General features: G+C 38.6%; 1 protein-coding gene across 5 annotated transcripts in view; it reads left to right on the top strand.

Moving 5' to 3' along the window:
- Hecw1 (HECT, C2 and WW domain containing E3 ubiquitin protein ligase 1) overlaps nucleotides 1–21,961 on the top strand; it is a 361,630-nt gene that overhangs the window by 255,412 nt on the left and 84,257 nt on the right. For all 5 annotated transcript variants that reach the window (XM_031359678.1, XM_031359677.1, XM_031359674.1 and 2 more), the window contains 3 exons: nucleotides 1,814–1,935; nucleotides 4,597–4,782; nucleotides 18,925–19,059. In XM_031359678.1, coding sequence (XP_031215538.1) covers nucleotides 1,814–1,935; nucleotides 4,597–4,782; nucleotides 18,925–19,059 — 443 coding nt within the window. The remainder of the gene's footprint in view (nucleotides 1–1,813; nucleotides 1,936–4,596; nucleotides 4,783–18,924; nucleotides 19,060–21,961) is intronic.

Raw genomic sequence — 21,961 nt, 5'->3', positions numbered from 1 at the left:
ATGCCAGGGCCAGAAAGTGGGAGAGGGCAGGGTGGCAGGCATGGGGAAGTAGGAGGCAACAGGGGTTTATTTTGGTTGTTTTTGGTTGTTTCTTTGTTTTTTTGGAGGGGAAACTGGGAATGGAGAAATTTACATGTAAATAAAGAAAAGAAAAAAAATAAAATAAAATAAAATATAAAATAAAAAGACTTTGAGCTTTTAAAAAAAAAAAAAGAAACAGAAGGAACACTACCTAATTCATTCTGTGAAGCTACAAGTACTCTGATACTTAACCACACAAGGACAAAAACAAAAAGAGAACTTCAGACCAATCTCCCTTGTGAATATCGATGCAAAAATACTCAATAAAATTCTTGCAAACTGAATCCAAGAACACATCAAAACCGTCATTCACCACAATCAACTGGGTTTCATCCCAAGGACGCAAGGTTGGTTCAATATACAAAAATCCATTAATGTAATAATACACTATATAAAAAAACTCAAAGAAAAAAATCACACGATCATCTCCTTAGATGCAGAAAAAGCATTTGACAAAATACAACAGCCCTTCATGTTTAAAATATTGGAGAGATCAGGAATTCAAGGCCATACCTAAACATAGTAAAAGCAATTGCCAATTTACTGCAAACCAACAGCCAATATCAAATTAAATGGAGAGATACTTGAAGCAATCCCGCTGAAATCAGGGACAACACAAGGATCCCCACTCTCCCCATATCAATTCAATATAGTACTCGAAGTGTCAGGTAGAACAATAAGACAAGAAAAAGAGATTAAGAGGATACAAATTGGCAAAGAAAAAATAAAGGTATCACTATTTGCAGATGATATGATAGCATACATAAGCGACCCCAAAAATTCTACCAGAGAACTTCTCCAGCTGATAAACAACTAACTTAAATAAATCAGTAGCATTCCTTTATACAAATGATAAACAGGCTGAGAAAGAAAATAGGGAAACAATTCCCTTCACAATAGCCACAAATAATGTAAAATATCTTGAGGTAGCTCTAAGCAAACAAGTGAAAGATTCCTGACTTTTAAAAACTCAAATTTTGAAATACTCAAAAATATATCCAGATTATTTAGTATGCCAACATGGGGCCACAAAAGGAAAATTCTGAGGTTCATGCATAAAATTATTTAAGATATTTAAATAAAAAATTATAAATCAAGTATGATACCACATGATTTTACTTCCAGGACTTAGGGAACAGAGACTAGAAGATCATGAGTTTAAATTTAGATCTCACTATATTGTGATACTGCTTTTTTTGAAAAAAGGTCATTACCTCTAGGCTATAAGATGTAAATGGAAGGTACATACATTTTATTTTATGCTCACAAAATCAAGGGGCAACCTCAAGTGTTGTCACCTTCCACCTCATTTGAGACAGGATCTTTATTGGGTTTTTGTGTACAACAGTCTAGTTGGACTGAGAGCTTCCAGGGAATTCTCTTGTCTCTGCCTCCCATCTCTCCATAGGAAGCTTGGATTATAGGTGCGCTCCTGCTCGGAGCTTTACAGGGTTCTGGCAATTCAGACTTGTATGGCAAGTCTATGTATGGCTATAAAATATCTCATTCTGTATATGCATATGTTCATAAATTTGGAAAAAATATGAAGCACTTTTGGTATCAAGCACTTTAGACAAGAAACACTTGAAATTCTTGACATGGTCTTGTCACTATGAAAAAGCAAGTGTCTGCCATGTGAGTGGGAGTCTGTGCTCTGCTATGGGAAGACACGTGCTCCATACGGGAGGACTTTTCTCACAACATATTCCATTACTTTGCTTCATGTTTCTAGATCTGAGGAGAGAAGGGTCACTTTCTCCTGTCAACTCACAGAAGGTCACCTTGCTGCTGCAGTCTCCAGCGGTCAAGTTCATCACCAATCCTGAGTTCTTCACTGTGTTGCATGCCAATTATGTGAGTGCTCCCAAAATAAAGGCAGGGTGGACTGGCTCCCTGAAAACCCAAGAAGAGTTTTATGTAGTCATTTAATAAGATAAAGGGGCTACAATTTTACTCAGTGAGCTAGGGGAAAGAAGGAATACTTTATTTATTTTATCTTTTAAGATTATAATTATATCATTTCCTCATCCCCTTTCTCTTTCCTCCAAATTTTCCCTTTACTTTTTCAAATGTATGCCCCATTTTTTTTCATTAATGGGTGTGTGTGTGTGAGCAACTCAGACTATACTTTTCCATGTGAATCTCCCAATAAAGAAGGAAGGACTAAGAAACTTTATTTCCTTCTATTGTAGAAATTATTTAATCCTGGCCTGGGATTTCTACTTGGCCTTGATTATTCAATCCCCAGATAAAAGACACATGCAACCTCTATATTTACAATAAGCCTTAATCAGCACTAGAGCTGGGCAGATATCTACCCCTATGCTATTAGAATCTCTTTTCCATCAATAACCCCAAATTATTACTTACTATGTTTCATCTGAGATGCTCTTAACTCCCTCTGGGCCATGTTTTTATGGCTTACCTAATCCATGGTGGCTTCTCCTTCCTCCTCTACCTTCGTTTTCTCCTCATGGTTCTCCTCCAACCCTAAGCCTAGAAATCCTAAACCCCACTTCTGTCTCTTCTGCCCAGCTATTGGCTATCTGCATCTTTATCTGCCTATCAAAAATAACTTGGGGGCAAGATCACATAGCATCCCTTGGGTCTACCTGCAGACTCCAGGTCTTGGAGGCCTGCACTTAGCATTACAATATAGAGCAAGACCAAACCTCAACAGCCTTCCCAAGGCTTTCTTCAGGATCATGTTAGTGAAAATTCCTTGGAAACAAATACATGCTGGTTTTATTGGTCTTACCTTTTTAAAAAACAAGAGTATAAAGTGTACAAATACTATCCACTCATGACTATTTTATAAACTCATCTTTATTTAAAAATATCTTAGACACTTTCTTTTAAATAATAACTAGGTTAGCTTTTGATATAGTTTTAAAATATTTTAATATTATTTGTGATTTGGCTTCACATATATGCTTTTTTCCTTGAAATTTCAGGGACATTTTCCCAAAATGTACATTATAGTATTCACTAATTCTTCTATTTCACAAACTTCTTTGTAATTTGGGCCAGAGATGAGAATCACAAAAACAGATTCAGGAGACACCTAAGTGTCAACAGGTATCTGTTTTGGGGAAACACATATGTAAGACTGTCAATCTAATGTGACAGGACAGAATCCAAATTGAGAGAGAGCAAATTGAGAGATACTACCTGGGTGACATGATACATGAGGCAAAGGCTGAATTGAGTCTTGGAAGTTTAAAGAGAATGGGAAGAAGCCCAAACAAGTGGGGCAGTGTATTAGGAAGAATGTAGCAGCCAGGACTACAAAGTGGCTTCACTATGGATGCAGACATGGATGAAATAATGAAGAATCAGCACCCTGGCAAACACTAAGGTACTACTCTATTCAGATGACAACATAAGCCCATGGTACTCTGGGAGAGCAGCTCTGAATTCTAGGTAGTCTGGTGAAGAATTTCTCTGGCAGAGTCTCAGAGAACTGCTGAGAGTCCAAGATTAAAGGCTGATTGAACCAATCAAGCAAAAAAAAAATTATTAAAGTCCCAAGTTCAATGAGGTACTGAAAGAGTAGGGAGAAATGGCTTAGCGCCAAGAGAATGCTGAGAAAACAGTTAATGCTGCTTGGACCTCCTATGGTCAACTGATGAATAATAGACGAAACTCAAGAAATACTAGGTTGTTTCTATTTGGGTACCAACATTAGTGGTGACTGTGAGGCAGGTGCAGTGATTTGATGCAGGGACAGAGGCTGTGGCTGGGAAAGAAGGAAATCAGGGTTTATCCCCAATTCCCGAACAATTGCAGAGCAATCCCCAATGAGGTAGTGGGGAATCATAAAGGATAATAAGTATGCCAGATACTGCACATATACTTTGCTGTATATACTGAGCTTCATGTGGGCCTTGGGAATATGGGAAACACTAGGCTGATGACCTTCTTTAGCTTTCTACAGTGTTCTTTCATCACAGTACTGTGCATAAAGGAGCATGTGAATGCTCACCCAACTCCAACACCAGATGTGTAGCTTCATCAAGCACTTTGGTGCCTATGTAACATAAAATTATAATTTGACTAACTTAGCAAGTCTTAAAGCAGCCTTCTTTTCTTCTCACGCCCTCACCCATAGATGTTATATAAGATTCACTAGTATGATAGGGTTCTGAAGTCTAACTTTAACTATACCTCCTATCATGGGTTAGATAGATAAAAGAATCTAAACCATAGCCCTGCAATCAGAGGAAATGGGAAGGAGAAGAGCAATGTTCAGAGACATACAGTAAAGCCTGAAAGAGCCCAAGTGTAACTGACACTAGAATGAGACCCTGAAGGTCAAGTAGAATCAGCCAGACAAATATGCCTAGAGGAGTTGAGTGCACATTTCCTTGTTGAGCCCGGTTTCTAAAGCCTGACTTTCCAGCTTACACAAATCAATACCAGGTTGGACTCATACCGTGTTAAAGCCCTCAATGTGTTTTCTCTGCCTTTTCTAACACCGTCTCCTCTCCCTTCATTTCCCCCAATCCATCTCAGAGTGCCTACAGGGTTTTTACGAGTAGCACTTGCTTGAAGCATATGATTTTAAAAGTCCGACGAGATGCTCGCAATTTTGAGCGCTACCAGCACAACCGGGACCTGGTGAATTTCATCAACATGTTTGCAGATACTCGGCTGGAACTGCCCCGGGGTTGGGAGATCAAAACTGATCATCAGGGAAAGGTGAGAATAATCAATATGTGGGGCTATCGCCAAACACCAAGATTCCCCAATGCAGAAGATAAGGAAGAAAGTGAGGGGAAACTGTGGGGAAGGGAGCTTACATGTCTCCGAGCTGTAATATTGGCCCCCTGAGAAGAAGGGAAGCAGTGACTTCCACAACAGATTTCTTACTCATTCCACAAAGTGTATACAATGCCTTATGTGATGTTTAGCATTTTTTGCTTCTTCCTTCTAGAAGTCAAATCGTGCCACTGCTGTCTGAGGAACAAAATACTGCTTGGTCCACGACTACCATCCAACTTTACACCTTTAAATTTTCCATTGAGTGATTTCGTTCAATGGCCTGTCTTAGTTACTTTACTATGACCAAGTCAACTTCCAAAAAGAAAGCATTTAATTTGAGACTTATGGTTTCACAGGGTTAAAACCCATGATTATCATGGCAGAAAACATAGCAGCAGGCATAGTGCTGGAGCTGAGAGTTCACATCCTGAGGAAGGATAATTACTGGGAAAGACACAAGTCTCTTGCAACCTTAAATCCTGCCTCCAGTAACACACCTCTTAATACTTCTATATTTGTCATTGTTCTGTTGCTGTGAAAAGACACCATGATGAACGTAACTCTTATAAACGAGAGCATTTAATTGGAAGCTTGCTTAAAGTTTCAGAGACTTAGTCCATGATCATCATGGCAGCAGCAGACATAGAGGTAGGCAGGTATGATGCTAGAGAGGTAGCTGAGAGCTACATCCTAAACTGTAGGCTGGGGAGAGGGTGCAGGGGTGCTGGCGTGAACTTTGAAATCTTGAAGTCCACTCCAGTGACACATTTTCCCAACAAAACCACACCAATTCCAGCTAGGCCATACCTCCTAGTCCTCCTAGTCCTTCCTGTGGTGGTTTCAATAAGAATGGCCCTCCACGGGCTCATATCTGAATGCTTAGGGAGTAGAATTAAGAAGCGTGGTCTTGCTGGAATAGGTGGGGCCTTGTTGAAACAAGCTGAGCAATAAAAGACACAACATGTACTGTTGGAGGAGAAAGGGAATGCCAAGAAGTGAAAACAGACTAAAGAAAAGCCTGATGCTAAATAGAATAAAGGGAGTGGTGAGCTAAAAGCAAGACCCGACCCAGCTAAGCTTCCAACTTGTAAAAAGGAATTAAAGAAAAGCTTAGGGTCTGGCATGGTGGTATACACCTTTATTTCCAGCACTCAGAATGCAGAGACAGGCAGATCTCTATGTTTGATGCCAGCCTAGTCTACAGAGCAAGTTCTAGGCTGGCCAAACTTAGGCAGTGAAGAAAACCATCAAAAACAGAAAGCTGGTAAAAATGTATTTGAATAAGTGGGCCATGTTCCAGCCCAAGCAAGCAGCAGAATGAGGCAGCTTCAGCCATGTGGTTCTGGTTTTGAAGTCAAGGATACATAAAGAAGGTTGTGGAATCTCCCTCTGCAACTAAGGAAAGCCACAGAAGTCAGACCTGTGTCTGGGGTGTCCTTGCGTGGAGCCCCAGAGATGCCCTTGAGTGAAGCTGCGAAAGTAAGGCCTGAATTATCTGGTAGACCTCAAGATGTTGGAAATGCCGGAACCATAGAATACCTAGCTAGGAAAGCTACAGACCAAGTTTTGAACCAGCCCAAGAGAGAGAGAGAGAAATATGTGACAGTCAGCAAAGCTGAAAGCAATTTGACATCAGATATGGAGATGCAGTTTGCCCAGATGTTTTTTGTTTTGTTTTGTTTTGTTTTGTTTGCTTTATTTCAGTCTAGTATTTTTAGAACAGTGGTATATATCCTGTACCTTATATGTTGGAAGTATGTAATCTGTTTTTTATTTTGATTTTATAGGGGATTATAGTTTAGAGATTACTGTGAGTCTCAGAAGAGACTTTGGACTCTGGACTTTTAAATAGATTTGAGACTGGTAGACTATTTGACTTAAAGATGGACTGAATGCATTTTGTACTGATATGGCTACAAGCCTATGGGGTCCAGGGAGTGGGATGCGGTGGTTTTAATAAAAATGGCCCCACAGACTCATAGGGAGTGGCATAATTTAAAAGGACTAGGACATGTGGCCTTGTTGGGAGAAGTGTATTACTGGAGGTGGGCTTTGAGGTTTCAGAAGCACAAGCCAGACCTAGTGGCTCACTCTTTCTCCCTGATCCCTACCAATCCAGTTGTAAAGCTCTTAGCCCCTTCTAAAGCTCCATGTTTGCCTGTATGCTACCATGCTTCCCTCCGTGGTGATAATGAACTAAACCTCTCAACATGTAAGTAAGCTCTAATTAAATGGGTTTTTTTTATAAGAGTTACTATAGTCTTGGGGGGGGGGGAAGTCTCTCCACAGCCATAAAGCATTGACTAAACACTTCAAATAGTACCTTAAATTCGGGATTCTTATTTAAACACACCATGTCTTCCAAACCATTCCATCAACTGAGACCAATTACTCAAATATATGAGTCTATGACAATCATTCTTATAATTAGGTACTGTGTTGTGACCAATTAGCACTTTCCGCACATACTCCTAAGAGCCCTTATATGCCCTACCCCTGAATCAGTAAAGTAGGGCTGACTCACTGAAGCATTCTCTAGAAGTCCTTCTGTCATACTCACGACCATCCAAACCCTGCTCACTACTTCTGCTTCCTCCACCATCATGGGCCAGACTCCCATAGCCCCCTAAGCAGAAGGAAGACCCACAATCTGTGTATATATAGATAAATATTTAGAATGTAGTTAGGGATTGTGCTGCTTCAGTAAAGCGGTGGATGTAGCTTCTCCTCCAAGATCCATGACTTCACTATCCCTGGGTAGTTGGCCAAGTTTCCAGCTTCATGCATGATTTCTTTCTTATTCAGCGTTAACATCCAACAAGGGAGCTATTGGTTACCTCTAAGGACACAAGCCACTATTGTGCAATGACATTCTGGTCTTTCTGATTTATAGATATAACTAGGTAAGAAAGTTGGTTTGCTTCTTTCCTTTGGAAGTTTGCATGGCATCTTCTGGTACCATGGAAAGCTAGTCCTCAGGGAGGAATACTGTCAGGCCAGTTCCAATTCAGAACCCTCTAGGCCTTGTTTTTGAAGTGTGTGGTATCTTCAACAATAGGTCTACCTTGCACCTCTTGCAGGGATGGGGTGAGAATAACCATGGGCAGTAGCAATAACCTGTAATGTTTTAGGAGTCTCTAGGAATACTCTGACCAGCAACACTAAGGAGAACATCTCATGTTTGGTGTTATGTGGTTTTCATTAGATGGCATTTGGCTCTTGGAGGGAGTGTTGTCAGCCCAGATGTGAAATTTCTATTTAAACTACATATGTATATTTATAAATCTACTTATGTGTAGGGGATGGTAAGTATTTCAGACAGTTAATAGTATGATTTCTTATGACTTTTTCAAACATCTTAGCTGTTGTTTTAGCCTCCTCCTTCTTCCTTACCCTTATAAGAACCCACATTTTTTAAATCATGTATATACTGCTATACTCTTTTATATTACTCTATTGTCTGCCTACCCTATCAGTGGTCCTTTTTTTTCTTTACCTTCTTTACTTCTGCAGTTACTTCAGGATATGTATTCACATCTAAACATTTGGAGATAGGGGTCTCTGATGAGACAGAACATGTATCTTTCTGGATCTGTGTGACCTCACTCAGCATGATCTTTTCTAATTCAATCCATTAAACTATAATTTTCATTTTTTTGCAACTGAATAGTATTTCATGTATTTACATACCACATTTTCAATATTCATCCTTCAATTGAAGGACATTTAGATTGTTTCCACTTCCTAGCTATTGTGAATAGAGCAGCAATACACATGGCTGAGCAAATATTTATGGAATCAAATGTGAAATCCTCTGGGTATTAGCCAAGAAGTGGTATATCTGGGTCATATGATAATTTATTTTCAGCTTTTGGGGTATTCCTCACACTTTTTTGTCCTTACAACACCTGCTACCCCACTCCAACATTTGTTGGTTGTTTTGTTAACTCAGAAAGTCATTTACTATATAGGGTTCTGTGTATGCTTTCTTCTCATAGTTTTCAGTGTTTCAGGTTTTACACTGAGATCTGTAGTGCATTTGGAGTTAGTTTTCTTCTCCATGTTGACATGCATCCATTTTTCCAACACTATTTTTGCTATTGTTTCATACTACATTGTTTTTGTTGCTATAGCTCTGTAATATTTTAAGGTATGAAATGGTGATCCCTCAAGCATTGGTTTGTTTGTTTGTTTGTTTTAATTGGGATTGTTTTGGCTATCCTAGGCCTGTTGTGATTCCATATGAATTTTTGGACAGATTTTTTTTTCTATTTTGTGAAGAATAAGATGGAGATTTTGATCAGGATTTCAATGAATGGGCAAGAAGCTTTTGGGAAGACGTGCACTTACTCTATTAATCAGTTATATGTGGTAGGATACAGAATCAATAGATCATAGATCAATAGATTTCCCATACAACAACAAACTTATGGAGAAAGAGATCATGGACATGCCCTCCTTCACAATAAGGCATTCACAATAGCCTCAAAAAAAATATCTTGGAATAAACCTAACTAAGGAGGTGAAGGACCTGCCACGGACCGGGATTTCTCGCGGGGTCCCTGTTCCGCGGGACAAGGGATTCTGGCCAGGTGGGCACGGGATTCGGCTTTGACAAACAGACTACACACGGGTGGTGTAAAATCTGAGTGTATTTTTCAAATATGGAGTCAGGTTTAAATAGTCCATACAGAAAGGTTTGAAAAAGTCAGATGGTACAATGATCAAAATACATCAAAACAAAGTACAGGTTCAGAGCTCTAGTTAGGAACACAATGAGTCAGGCAGCAAAGTAAATACATGTTAATTTGGCAGGAACTAAACAAGGATTACAATCTGAAAGAAAGCTTAGCTCTGACCAGAATCACCTGGCTTCTAAAAAGCAGATAACAGCTCCTCTTCAGCTCGTTGCTATGGTTACAGGCTGGGTGGGCCCAGGTAAGCTTTTCAACTAAGTTGCTTTTCTGGGCCAGTGGGAGCTAGCCCCAGGAAACACCTGCTAGGCCAGTTCCTAAGAGTGATTCAGCTGCAAATCTAATATGGCCTGCCTAATTTAACTAAGAATGAGGATTTCACCTGATCTTGCCCTGGGATAGTTTGCTCATTCTGTAAGCTTTTATGCCTTACAATGCTGGAGGCTATTAGTATGAATGACTTAACCTTCCAAGCCAGGGTTTGACTAGGAAGTTGGAACATTGATGAAGGTCAGAAAGCAAAGTCCGAATTTTCTTTTGTTAGCTGTGAAGAAATGATATCTTGGTGAGTTCCTAGCACACAAGTACGAAGACATATCTGAGCCATCTCTGAGTTTGGGGTGCCAGGCGTCAATGCGGAGGCAGGAGACTGACTTTCCTTAAAGTTTTCGCCTCAAATACCGCCACCATGCAAGTATGCGTGGCAAGGACCTATACAATAAAAATGTTAAACCTCTGAAGAAAGAGAGAGAAGATACTAGGTTAGACATCTTTAAAAGATGACTGGTTGTCATCCTGAGGACGCTGGAGGGGAAAAAAAAAGTGACCACTATTAAACATAAGGAAGATGCCTTAGACAAAAAACTAGTTAAGAGAAAGCACACAGAAATATGCTGAAAATAAACATTTTAAAATTTTCTGGGAATGGTGTAAGTACACAGGATAAATCTAAGCAGAAATTCATCAAGGAGGAAGAAGGAGCTATGACACTGCCAAAGTGTTGTGAACATAAAAAGTAGTGCCCAACGTGACAGAAGGAAATGATCAGATTTCAGCCTGTGAAGGAAAAGGTCCTAAAGCGCAAGACTCTCAAAAACCATTTCCATCCTTTCTATATAAGGCCCACCCACCTCATAACCAACTGAGTAATGTAGCTTTCTCTTTGTCTTTAACCCATACACTAAAATAATTATCCTTTTTCAGTAGAATGCTGAGCTCCAAGAATGTAGGAATCTTTATTTTAATTGTTTGTGAAACCCCAAGGCCAAGAATACTGCCTAGCATTTAGCTGGCCCCCAATAAATCTATATAGGGATGAAAGACTTACATATAGAGGTTCCTGAAGAAGAAACAAGAATAAAAAGAACAGAAGAAATAACTGAATATTAAATATTAGCATCAACTAAAGAAGCAAATGTCAAATTTATTTTCAGCTTTTGGGGTATTCCTCACACTTTTTTGTCCTTACAACACCTGCTACCCAACTCCGACATTTGTTGGTTGTTTTGTTGACTCAGAAAGTCATTTACTATATAGGGTGTCATTAAAAATGAAACTCCACTAATCTAAAATACATTATTTATGTCTAGCATGATCCCATGATCTAATTAATTAGATCATTGAGCATTATTCTTGGTCTTTGGGAGGTCAAAAACAAATTTAATAAAAATAAATTTTAAAAATAAGCATTAAAAAATCATCTATGGTATGATAATAAATCTGTACAAGATTTATTAGGTAGTTTAGTATAAATCAATAATCTTCAATATTTTTCTAACTTTCACCTTGGTAATCAACTCAATTTATAGGAATTTTTACTAAAAAATACAACATGCACAAATCTAAGAAACATTTAATTTATGAACCTCTAAACATATATTTGAATAATAAAATCTCATTTTAACATTTTTTGATCTAGCTGATATTTGTTTGCCTAAATTTTTATATAATCATTTCATAAATTTAAATTTTAATCTACTGATATTTCAGTCAAATTCAGATTATTATATTTTTACAACACTCTTACCACTTTTTTTTTTTTGACTTGGCAAGTACTTATTTTCTTCAATCCAGGTTCATATTTTTTTTCTTGGATATTTTATTTATTTACATTTCAAATGTTATCACCTTTCCCGGTTTCCCCTCCGGAATGCCCCTATCCCATCCCCCTCCCCCTGATTCTATAAGGGTGCTCCCCCAACCACTGACTCCCTCCTCCCTGACCTGACATTCCCCTACACTGGAGCATGGAACCTTAACAGGACCAAGAACCTCTCCTCCCATTGATGCATGACAAGGCCATCCTCTGCTACATAAGCGGCTGGAGCCATGTGTACTCCTTTGTTGATGGCTTAATCCCTGGGAGCTCTAGGGGATCTGGTTAGTTCATATTGTTGTTGTTCCTATGAGGTTGCAAACCCCTTCAGTTCCTTCAGTCCTTTCTCTAACTCCTCCATTGGGGAACCCTATGCTTGGTCCAATGGCTGGCTGTGAGCCTCTGCTTCTGTATCTCTCAGGCTTATTTGAGGACCCAACTATACAACTCCTGAGTATATAACCAAAAGATTCTCCAACAAGGACACATGCTCCACTATGTTCATAGCAGCCTTATTTATAATAGCCAGAATCTGGAAAAAACCCAGATGTCCTTCAACAGAGAAATGATACATAAAACGTGGTACATTTACACAATGGAGTACTACTCAGCTATTAAAAACAATGACTTCATGAAATTCTTAGGCAAATAGATGGAACTAAAAAATTTCATTCTGGGTGAGGTAACCAAGTCACAAAAGAACACACATGGTATGCATTTACTGATAAATGGATATTAGCCAAAAAACTCTGAATACTCAAGATACAATTCACAGACCACGTGAAGCTCAAGAAGAAGACCGAAGTGTGGATACTTCAGTCCTTCTTAGAAGGGAGAATAAAATATTCACAGGAAGAAATAAAAAGTGTGGAGCAGAGACTGAAGGAAAAGCCACACATAGACTGCCCCACCTGGGGATCCATCCCATATACAGTCACCAAACCCAGACGCTATTGCAGATGCCAAGAAGTGCTTGCTGACAGGAGCCTGGTATAGTTTTCTCTCATCACATTACTGATATAACTTAATCGGTTGATTTATATAGTACTCCAGATGTGATAATCCTTAGCATACCATTTGATGAACCTAGGCATTTTTTGTATAGCATCCTATTTGAAGCCTATTTTTCATGATTTCTGGAAGCATACCCATGAGAGGTACTTCTGTTTCAAGGCTTTTTATTTATAACTTTAATTGAATTGCAAACTAGTGACTTTCTATAAGGCCATGTTCATACATTCATAATTTTGATTAGCCTTCCCCATATTCTATCCACCTTAATCCCCAACACTGTGCCGTCTGAACCCCTTAACCTCTAGTTAACCTCTAATTTCTCTCATATCACATATGTTCTGCCACACCCTAATGTATATCTTTAACTAGATTTCAGGACTGTTGATTTCCATACAGATTTGTCATATGCTCTTCATTTTGCTTAATGCTTCCTCCATCTCTTCATTTCCCCATCCCTTATTTCCTCTCTGCTTAAATCTTTCTGTGAGTATTCACCTTCTCCATTGTCATCTGTATTCTGCTCTCCCTCCTCCTTCAATGTATCTACCCCAGTGACCCCTTTCTTTGTTTCCTGACAGTCACATGTATTCCAAAACAAAAGATTCAAAGCTAGGTTCTACATATGAGATAATACATGTGGCATTATTATTTCAGATCACAGCTTACCCCAGTATAATTTTTATTCAATTCCACCTATTAAACTACAAATTTTATGATTTCATTTGTCTTTTTAGCTGAATGCAATCTCATTATGTTTTGTTTGCTTGGTCTTTTTAACACTCTAAATGATTAGCAGAGTGGCTACACAGGTTGACACATGCACAAACAAGCAAGAATTTGTCTTTTACCACCTCAACATCAGCATTTGTTATTATTTGTATTCCTGATAATAGCCATTCTGACTGGGATGAAATAGAATATTAATCATTTTTTTTCCTTTTTTTTCTTTTGGCCTTTTTTTTTTCTTCTTCTTCTTTTTTTTTTTTTTCAAGACAGGGTTTCTTTGTATAGCTCTGGCTGTCCTAGAACTCACTATCCTGGAATTCGAGGCTGTCCTTGAATTCAGAAATCCACCTTCCTCTGCCTCCCAAGTGCTGGGATTAAGGGCATGCGCCGCCATTGCCCAGTGAATATTAATCATTGTACTCTTCACTTACCTGGTAGTTGAGGATCCTGAGCACTCTTTAAATGTGTATTTTTTCACTTTAAAACTTTCTGTTCAGTTTTATAGTGATTTTAAAATTAAATTAGTTTTTTCTTAATATTTACTTCTTTGATTTCTTCATATATTCTAAAATCAGACCAGTTTCTCTCCTGCTCCGTTATTTTTTATTTATTTCACACACAGAGAGAGAGAAAGAGAGAGAGAGAGAGAGAGACAGACAGACAGACAGACAGACAGACAGACAGACAGAGACAGAGAGACGGAGACAGAGACAGAGACAGACAGAGAGAGAGACAGAGTCAGAGACAGAGAGCTTGCTAGGTTCTGCTGCTTGTAAAGAGATGCATTTAGGGATAATTGCTTGGGATTGGATAGCATATCAATGAGCTCATCTCTGGAAAATATTGAGTTTCCCTCTCTGAGTAGCCATTCATTTCCTGTAGCTCTGCATCTAGAGGCAGGGCCCTGTAAGATTTCTCCATCTATGCTGGGATGTCAGGTAGTGTTGTTAATGTGAAGGTCTTCTTTAGGCAGCCATATTTTTATATTTCATTGCTGCAGATGTTCTGTCATATAGAGAAAACACTTACAGTTGGCATTATGATCTGGCTCTTACAAGATTTCTACCCCATCTTCCATGAAACTCTCTGAGCCTTAGGTATAGGGATTGTGCTGTAGATATATCAATTAGGTGTCACATCCCAAGTCAGTTCTCTATATTTTAAGAATTTGTGACTTTCTGTAATTGTCTCCATCTGCTGAAAAAGATGCTTCCTTGAGGAGAGGGCTACACATATCTATGATATATTAATAAGTACTTAGACCACAAATAGAAAATTAGAAGTAGTATGTTCTCCTCTAGGGCCCATGCCCTTACCAACTATGGGTAGTTGGCTAAGTTTTCAGCACCAGGAATGAATTATCTCTCCATGAGTGGGCCTGAAGTCCAATTAAATGGCTGTTGGTAACTCCCAAGATTTAAATACATCCATTGTTGTCTTGGGATCATCAATTTTCTTTATTTGATGTCTTAAAGTTTTTACTATAGAGATCTTTTGTTTCTTTTGTTAGGTTTATTCTCAAGCATTTGTGTTTGTGGAAGTGGGTATTATGAATGGGATTGCTTATTTTATTTATTTTTTGGTATAATTGTTATTGGCATATAATGAAGCTATTAATTTGGAGATTATGTTTGTTGCCACCATTTTGCTGAATTGTGTATTAACTGTGAGAAGTTTCAGGTGAGTCTTTACCATTGCTCATGTGTAGAATCATATCTATGAGTAGGAATATTTTGACTTATTTTACTATTTGTAACTCTTTCATTTTCTTCTTATTCATTATTTAGCAAAATTAATAATGCTGTAGTGAAAAGGAACAGAAAAATCTAGCAACAAAGGGTACTAAATTGTTATAAACCATTCAATTTAATAACTTGCTCACTAATATTTTAAATCATCAAAATAATTTATAATATTTAAATGCCCCTTAAACATACATAATGTCTTCTGAAGCTAAAAGTAATATGTACTCAACCAGTTTTTAAAATCTATCTGAAACACTAAACTTGATAAAAGTAGAAAAAATCTTTTATGAAGTCCTTTATGAGAGGAAATTGTGACAAGTTCCTGATTAGACAGAAATGTTTCCATCTCCAAGGAAGAATACGCAGCATAATAGTGGCTTCATAGCATAGCTTCTGTTTCTATTTTGTGGAATAGTTTGAAGACTATTGGTATTAGGTCTTCTTTGAAGGTCAGATAGAATTCTGTTCTAAACCCATCTGGCCCTGGGCATTTTTTGGTTAGGAGGCTTTTAATGACTGCGGCTATTTCTTTAGGGGTTATGGGACTGCTGACATGGTTTGTCTGATCCTAATTTAACTTTGGTATTTGGTATCTGTCTAGAAAATTGTCCATTTCATCCAGATTTTCAACTTTTGTTGAATATAGACTTTTGTAGTAGGATCTGATGATTTTTTGAATTTCCTGTTTCTGTTGTTATATCTCCCTTTTCATTTCTGATTTTGTTAATTTGGATACTGTCTCTGTGTCCTGAGGTTAGTCCAGCTAAGGGTTTATCTATGTTGTTGGTTTTTTCAAAGAACCAGCTCCTGGTTTTGTTGATTCTTTGTATAGTTCTTTTTCATTTTACATGGTTGATTTCAGCTCTAAGTTTGATAATTTCTTGCTGTCTGCTCCTCTTGGCTGTATTTACTTTTTTTGTTTTTGAGAGCTTTCAGGTGTGCTGGTAAGCTGCTGGTGTATGCTCTTTCTAGTTTCTTTTGGGAGACACTCAGAGATATGTGTTTTCCTCTTAGCACTGCTTTCATTGTGTTTCATAAGTTTCTGCATGTTGTGCCTTCATGCTCATTAAATTCTAAAAAGTCTTTAATTTCTTTCTTTATTTCTTCCTTGATCAAGTTATCATTGAGTAGAGAGTTGTTCAGCTTCCATGTGTATGTGGGCTTTCTGTTGTTTTTGTTACTATTGAAGACTAACCTTAGTCTATGGTAATCTGATAGGATGCATGGGATTATTTCAGTCTTCTTGTATCTGTTGCTGCCTGTTTTGTGACCTATTACATGGTCAATTTTGGAGAAGGTACCATAGGGTACTGAGAAGAAGGTATATTCTTTTGTTTTAGGATAAAATGTTCTATAGATATTTGTTAAATCCACTTGGTTTATAACTTCTGTTAGTTTCACTGTGCCTCTGTTTCTATGATCTGTCCATTGATGAAAGTGGAGTGTTAAAGTCTCCTGCTATTATTGTGTGAGGTGCAATGTGTGCTTTGTGCTTCAGTAAAGTTTCTTTTATGAATCTGGTTGCCCTGTCACTTGGAGCATAGATGTACAGAATTGAGAGTACTTCTTAGTAGATGTTTCCTTTGATGAGTATGAAGTGTCCTTCCTTTTTTGATATCTTTTGGTTGAAAGTTAATTTTATTCGATATTAGAATGGCTACTCCAGATTGTTTCTTGGGACCATTTGCACGGAACGTTGTTTTTTTGTCTTTGACACTGAGGTGCATGTCATATATGCAGCAAAATGCTGGGTCCTGTTTATGTATAGTCTGTTAGTTTATGTCATTTTACTGGGGAGTTGAGTCCGTTGAAGTTAAGAGATATTAAGGAATAGTGATTGTTGCTTCCTGTTGTTTTGGGTGTTATTTTTATGTTTATGTGGCTATCTTCTTTTCGATTGGTTAAAAGAAGATTATTTTCTTGGTTTTTCTAAGGTGTGGTTTCCCTCCTTGGATAGGTGTTTTCCATCTATTATCTTTTGTAGGACTGGATTTGTGGAAAGATATTGTGTAATTTGGTTTTGTCATGGAATATCTTGGTTTTTTCATCTATGGTAATTGAGAGTTTTGCTGGGTATAGAAGCCTGTGCTGGCATTTGTGTTCTCTTAGGAACTATATGACATCTGCCCCTGATCTTCTAGCTTTCATAGTCTCTGGTGAGAAGTCTGGTGTAATTCTGATAAGTCTGCCTTTATATGTTACTTTACCTTTTTCTCTTAATTCTTTTAATATTCTTTCTTTGTTTTGTGCATTTGGTGTTTTGACTATTATGGGACAGGAGGAATTTCTTTTTGAATCCAATCTATTTAGAGTTCTGTAGGCTTCTTGTATGTTTATGGACATCTCTTTCTTAAAGTTAGGGAAGTTTTCTTCTGTAATTTTATTGAAGATTTTACTGGCCTTTTAAGTTAAGAATCTTCACTCTCTTCTATACCTATTATCCTTAGGTTTGGTCTTCTCATTGTGTCCTGGATTTCAAAGATGTTTTGGGTTAGGAGCTTTGTTCATTTTGCATTTTCTTTGACTGTTGTGTCAATGTTTTCTATGGTGTCTTCTACATCTGAGATTCTCTCTTCTATCTCTTGTATTCTGTTGGTGATGCTTGCATCTATGACTCCTGATCTCTTTCCTAGGTTTGCTATCTCCAGGATTGTCTCTCTTTGTGATTTCTTTATTGTTTCTATTTCCATTTTTTATATCCTAAATGGTTTTGTTCAATTCCTTCACCTATTTGATTATGTTTTCCTGAAATTCTTTAAGGGATTTTTGTGTTTCCTCATTAAGGGTGTCTTGCTATTTACCTGTGTTTTCCTGTATTTTTTTAAGAGATTTATTTATTTCCTTCTTAAAGTCCTCTATCATCATCATGAGATGTGATTTTAAATCACAGTCTTGCTTTTCTGATGTCTTGGGGTAGCCAGGGCTTACTGTGTTGGGAGAACTGGGTTCTGATCATGCCAAGTAGCTTTGCTTTCTGTTGCTTATGTGCTTGCCCTTGCCTCTTGACATCTGGTTATCTCTGGTGTTAGCTGGTCTTGCTGTCTCTGACTGTGGCTTGTCCCTCCTGCAAACCTGTGTGTCAGTACCGCTGGGAGATCAGTTCTCTCTGGGAGGAATTTGATATGAAATTTTTTTTATACCAAAAGTATGTCTTTTATGTGTAAAGAACACATAGATTTTTTTATATGGCCATGAGAATAAAAAATGTTAAGGGTAAATGTCAAAAAGCATTTTTGTAGTTGTCTCTCTACACTGTGATTTGGGGGGAACTTGGTTATTCTCTTCATTCAAGTACTGTTGAATGCCCATGTGTTTTTCCTCATCTACTAGATGAGTGTCAGGTAGATTTTAAATTATATGGAAGATAAAGGGCCAAAAATAAGTATGATGACTATGAAGCCAGTGTTAATTGTCATCTTGACAGAATCTAGAAGCATCTAAGAAATGGTCTTTGAACATGTGTGCAGGATTTTCTCAATTACGTTAATTGAGGTAGTAAAAGCCATACCCTGATATGACAGCATTCTCTGGCCAGGGTCTTGGACTATTTGGATGGAGAAGGGGAACTGTGGAACAGCATGCATCCATTTTCTTTCTGGTTCCTAATTGTGGATGCAGCTGTTTCAAGCTCCTGCTGCCTTGACATTCCCATCTTGATCAAGGTATCCTCTAACTTTCAGCCAGGACAAACCTTCTCTCTCTTAAATTTCTTTTGTCCAAGTATTTGATCACAGCCACAGAAAATGAAACTAAGAAACTGAGTCCTGTAAGAGTCACAGTGTGTTGTCTTACTGTCCATCTGCAGTCTTTCTTCGTGGACCACAACAGTAGAGCTACTACTTTCATCGATCCCCGAATCCCTCTTCAGAATGGCCGTCTTCCTAATCATCTGACCCACCGACAGCACCTTCAGAGGCTCCGGAGTTACAGTGCTGGAGAGGTATGTTCTTTCTGCCATGAATCATTGTTTCCAAGTCTCTTCTCTTTTCTGGGGCCATGAAATTTTTCTTAATTTCTTAATTTTCGTGTTCTAGAGTTGTCTGTCCTGTGGGAGATGAAGGCATATTGATATTTTTTCAGGGAAAGAATGAGTGATTATTGTGGGGTGCCCATTTAACTGCCTTGATATATTTCAGGCTGTCTTCATCCTGTTCTTTCCTTTGTTCAAGCCACCATTACTAAAAATCTATCTGGTTTAAAAGAAACTCAAAACATAATGTTAAGAGACATATATACAAACATAGGATATCAAAAGTATCCTACTGCCAATCAGTAGCGAGTAAATGCTACTGAAAGGACAGAATTGGTAATATTCAGTGTATGACTGACTTAAAAATCTTTCTTTAAAATGTTTTATCCACAATCCCCATCAAAATTCTAACTCAATTTTTCATGGAGTTACAAAGAGCAACTCTCAAATTCATTTAGAATAACCAAAAACCAAGGATAGTGAAACTATTCTCAACAATAAAAGAACTTCTGGGGGAAATCATCATCCCTAACCTCAAGCTATACTACTGAGCAATAGTGATAAAAGACCACATGGTATTGATACAGAGACAGACAGGTAGATCAGTGGAATAGAATTAAAGACCCAGAGATGAACCCACACACCTATGGACACTTGATCTTTGACAAAGGAGCTAAAACCATCCAGTGGAAAAAACACAGTATCTTCAACAAATGGTGCTCAACTGATGATCAGCATGTAGAAGAATGCACATCAATACATTCTTATCTCCTTGTACAAAACTCAAGTCAAGGACCTCCACATAAAACCAGATATGCTGAATCTAATAGAAGAGAAAGTAGGGAATGGCCTAGAACACACAGGCACAGGGGAAAACTTCCTGAACAGAACACCAGTGGCAAATGCTTTAAGATCCACAGTTGACAAATGGAACCCCATAAAACTGAAAAGTTTTTGTAAAGCACGGGACACTGTCAATAGGACAAAATGGCAACCCACAGATTGGGAAAAGATCTTTACCAGCCTTACATCCAATAGAGGGATAATGTCCCAAATATAAACAACTCAATAAGTTAGACTCCAGAGAACCAAATAACCCTATTTTAAAAATGGTGTACAGAGATAAACAGTAAATTCTCAACTGAGGAATAGTGAATGGCTAAGAAGCACCTAAAGAAATGTTCAACATCCTTAGTCATGAGGGAAATGCAAATCAAAAAACAACCTTAAGATTCTACCACACATCAATCAGAATGGCTAAGATCAAAAACTCAGGTGACAGCAGATGCTGGTGAGGATGTGGAGAAAGAGGAATACTCCTTTGTGTCTAGTGGGGCTGCCACCTGAGAAAATTGGAAATAGTTTTATTTGAAGACCCAGCTATACCACTACTGGGCATATACCCAAAAGATACTCCAACATGGAATAAGGACACATGTTCCACTGTTTATAGCAGACTTCTTTATAATAGCCAGAAGCTAGAAACAAACCAGATGCCCCTCAACAGAAGAATGGATACAAAAAATGTGGTACATTTACATGATTGAGTACTACTCAGCTATTAAAAACAATTACTTCATGAAATTTGCAGGTAAATAGATGGAACTAGAAAATATTATCTTGAGTGAGATAACCCCCAACAAAAGAACATACATGGTATGTACTCACTGATAAGTGGATATTAGCAAAAAGCTCACAATGCCCATGATGCAACTCACAGGCCATAGGGAGCTTAGAAGGAAGATCAAGGTGTCCATGCTTCAGATCTTCATTGAGGGGGGAACAGGATGATCTCAGGAGGTGGAGGAAGTGGGAATCTGGGAACAAGAGGAGGGGAAGAAATAAGAGGGGGTAGTATCACATACTAGAGGTGATGGGAGAAAGGTAAAGGGAGTCAGGAGGTTGAATAAAAATATGTCGTAGTGGGGGATGAGGAACTGGGGGTAGTCACTGGAGGGTCCCAGATGTCAGGGAAGTGAACCTCCCAGGACCCAATGGGATGACTTTAGCAGAAATGCTCACAGTGTAGAGACCACCTCAGTAGATAGGCATGGCCCCCAGTTGAGGGATGGGGCCACCCACCCATCTCAAAGTTTTTAACCCAGAAATGTTCCTGTCCAAAGGAAAGACAGGGGCAAAAAATGGAGCAGAGACTAAAGGAAGGTCCACCAGGGACTGCCCCACCTGGGGATCCATCCCGTCTGCAGACACCAAACCCCAAAACTGTTGGCTGTTGCCAAGAGGAGCTTGCTGAAAGGAACCTGGTATGGCTGTTCCTGGGGAGGTTTTGCCAGCAACTGACCGATAAGGAAGTGGATGTTTGGAGCCAATCATCAGACTGATCTCAGGGACCCTGGTCGGGGAGCTGTCAGAAGGACTGGAGGAGCAGATGGGGATTACAACCCCATAGTAAAATCAATGTTGGCTGGCTGAACTACCCAGTTTTCCCAGGGACTAGACTACCAACCAAGGAGTATACATGGAGGGATCCATGGCTCCAGACACATATGTAGCAGAGGATGGCCTTGTCTGACAACAGTGGGAGGGGAGGCCCTTGCTCTTGTGGAGGTTTGATGCCACAGCATAGGGGAATGCAGGAGAGGTGTGGCAGATCCGGGTGGGTAGGCAGGGCACCTTCATAGAGGTAAAGGGGATGGGGGAGAGAGATGGGGGGCTATGGAGGGGTGACCAGGAACAGGGATATTATATAAGTTGTAAATGAATGGAATAATTAATAAAAAGAAGTTCTCTCTATAAAACCCTGGAGATAACTTCAGTAATAGAATCATGGACTAAAGCTTCTTTAAGGCAAAAGACACTGTCAATAGGACAGAACGGCAACCAACAAATTGGGAAAAGATCTTTACCAACC

Source organism: Mastomys coucha, unplaced genomic scaffold, assembly GCF_008632895.1.
Source record: "Mastomys coucha isolate ucsf_1 unplaced genomic scaffold, UCSF_Mcou_1 pScaffold7, whole genome shotgun sequence".
Lineage (NCBI taxonomy): Eukaryota > Metazoa > Chordata > Mammalia > Rodentia > Muridae > Mastomys > Mastomys coucha.
The sequence above is the reverse complement of the archived record's forward strand: the minus strand, read 5'-3'. Positions and strand labels throughout refer to the sequence as shown.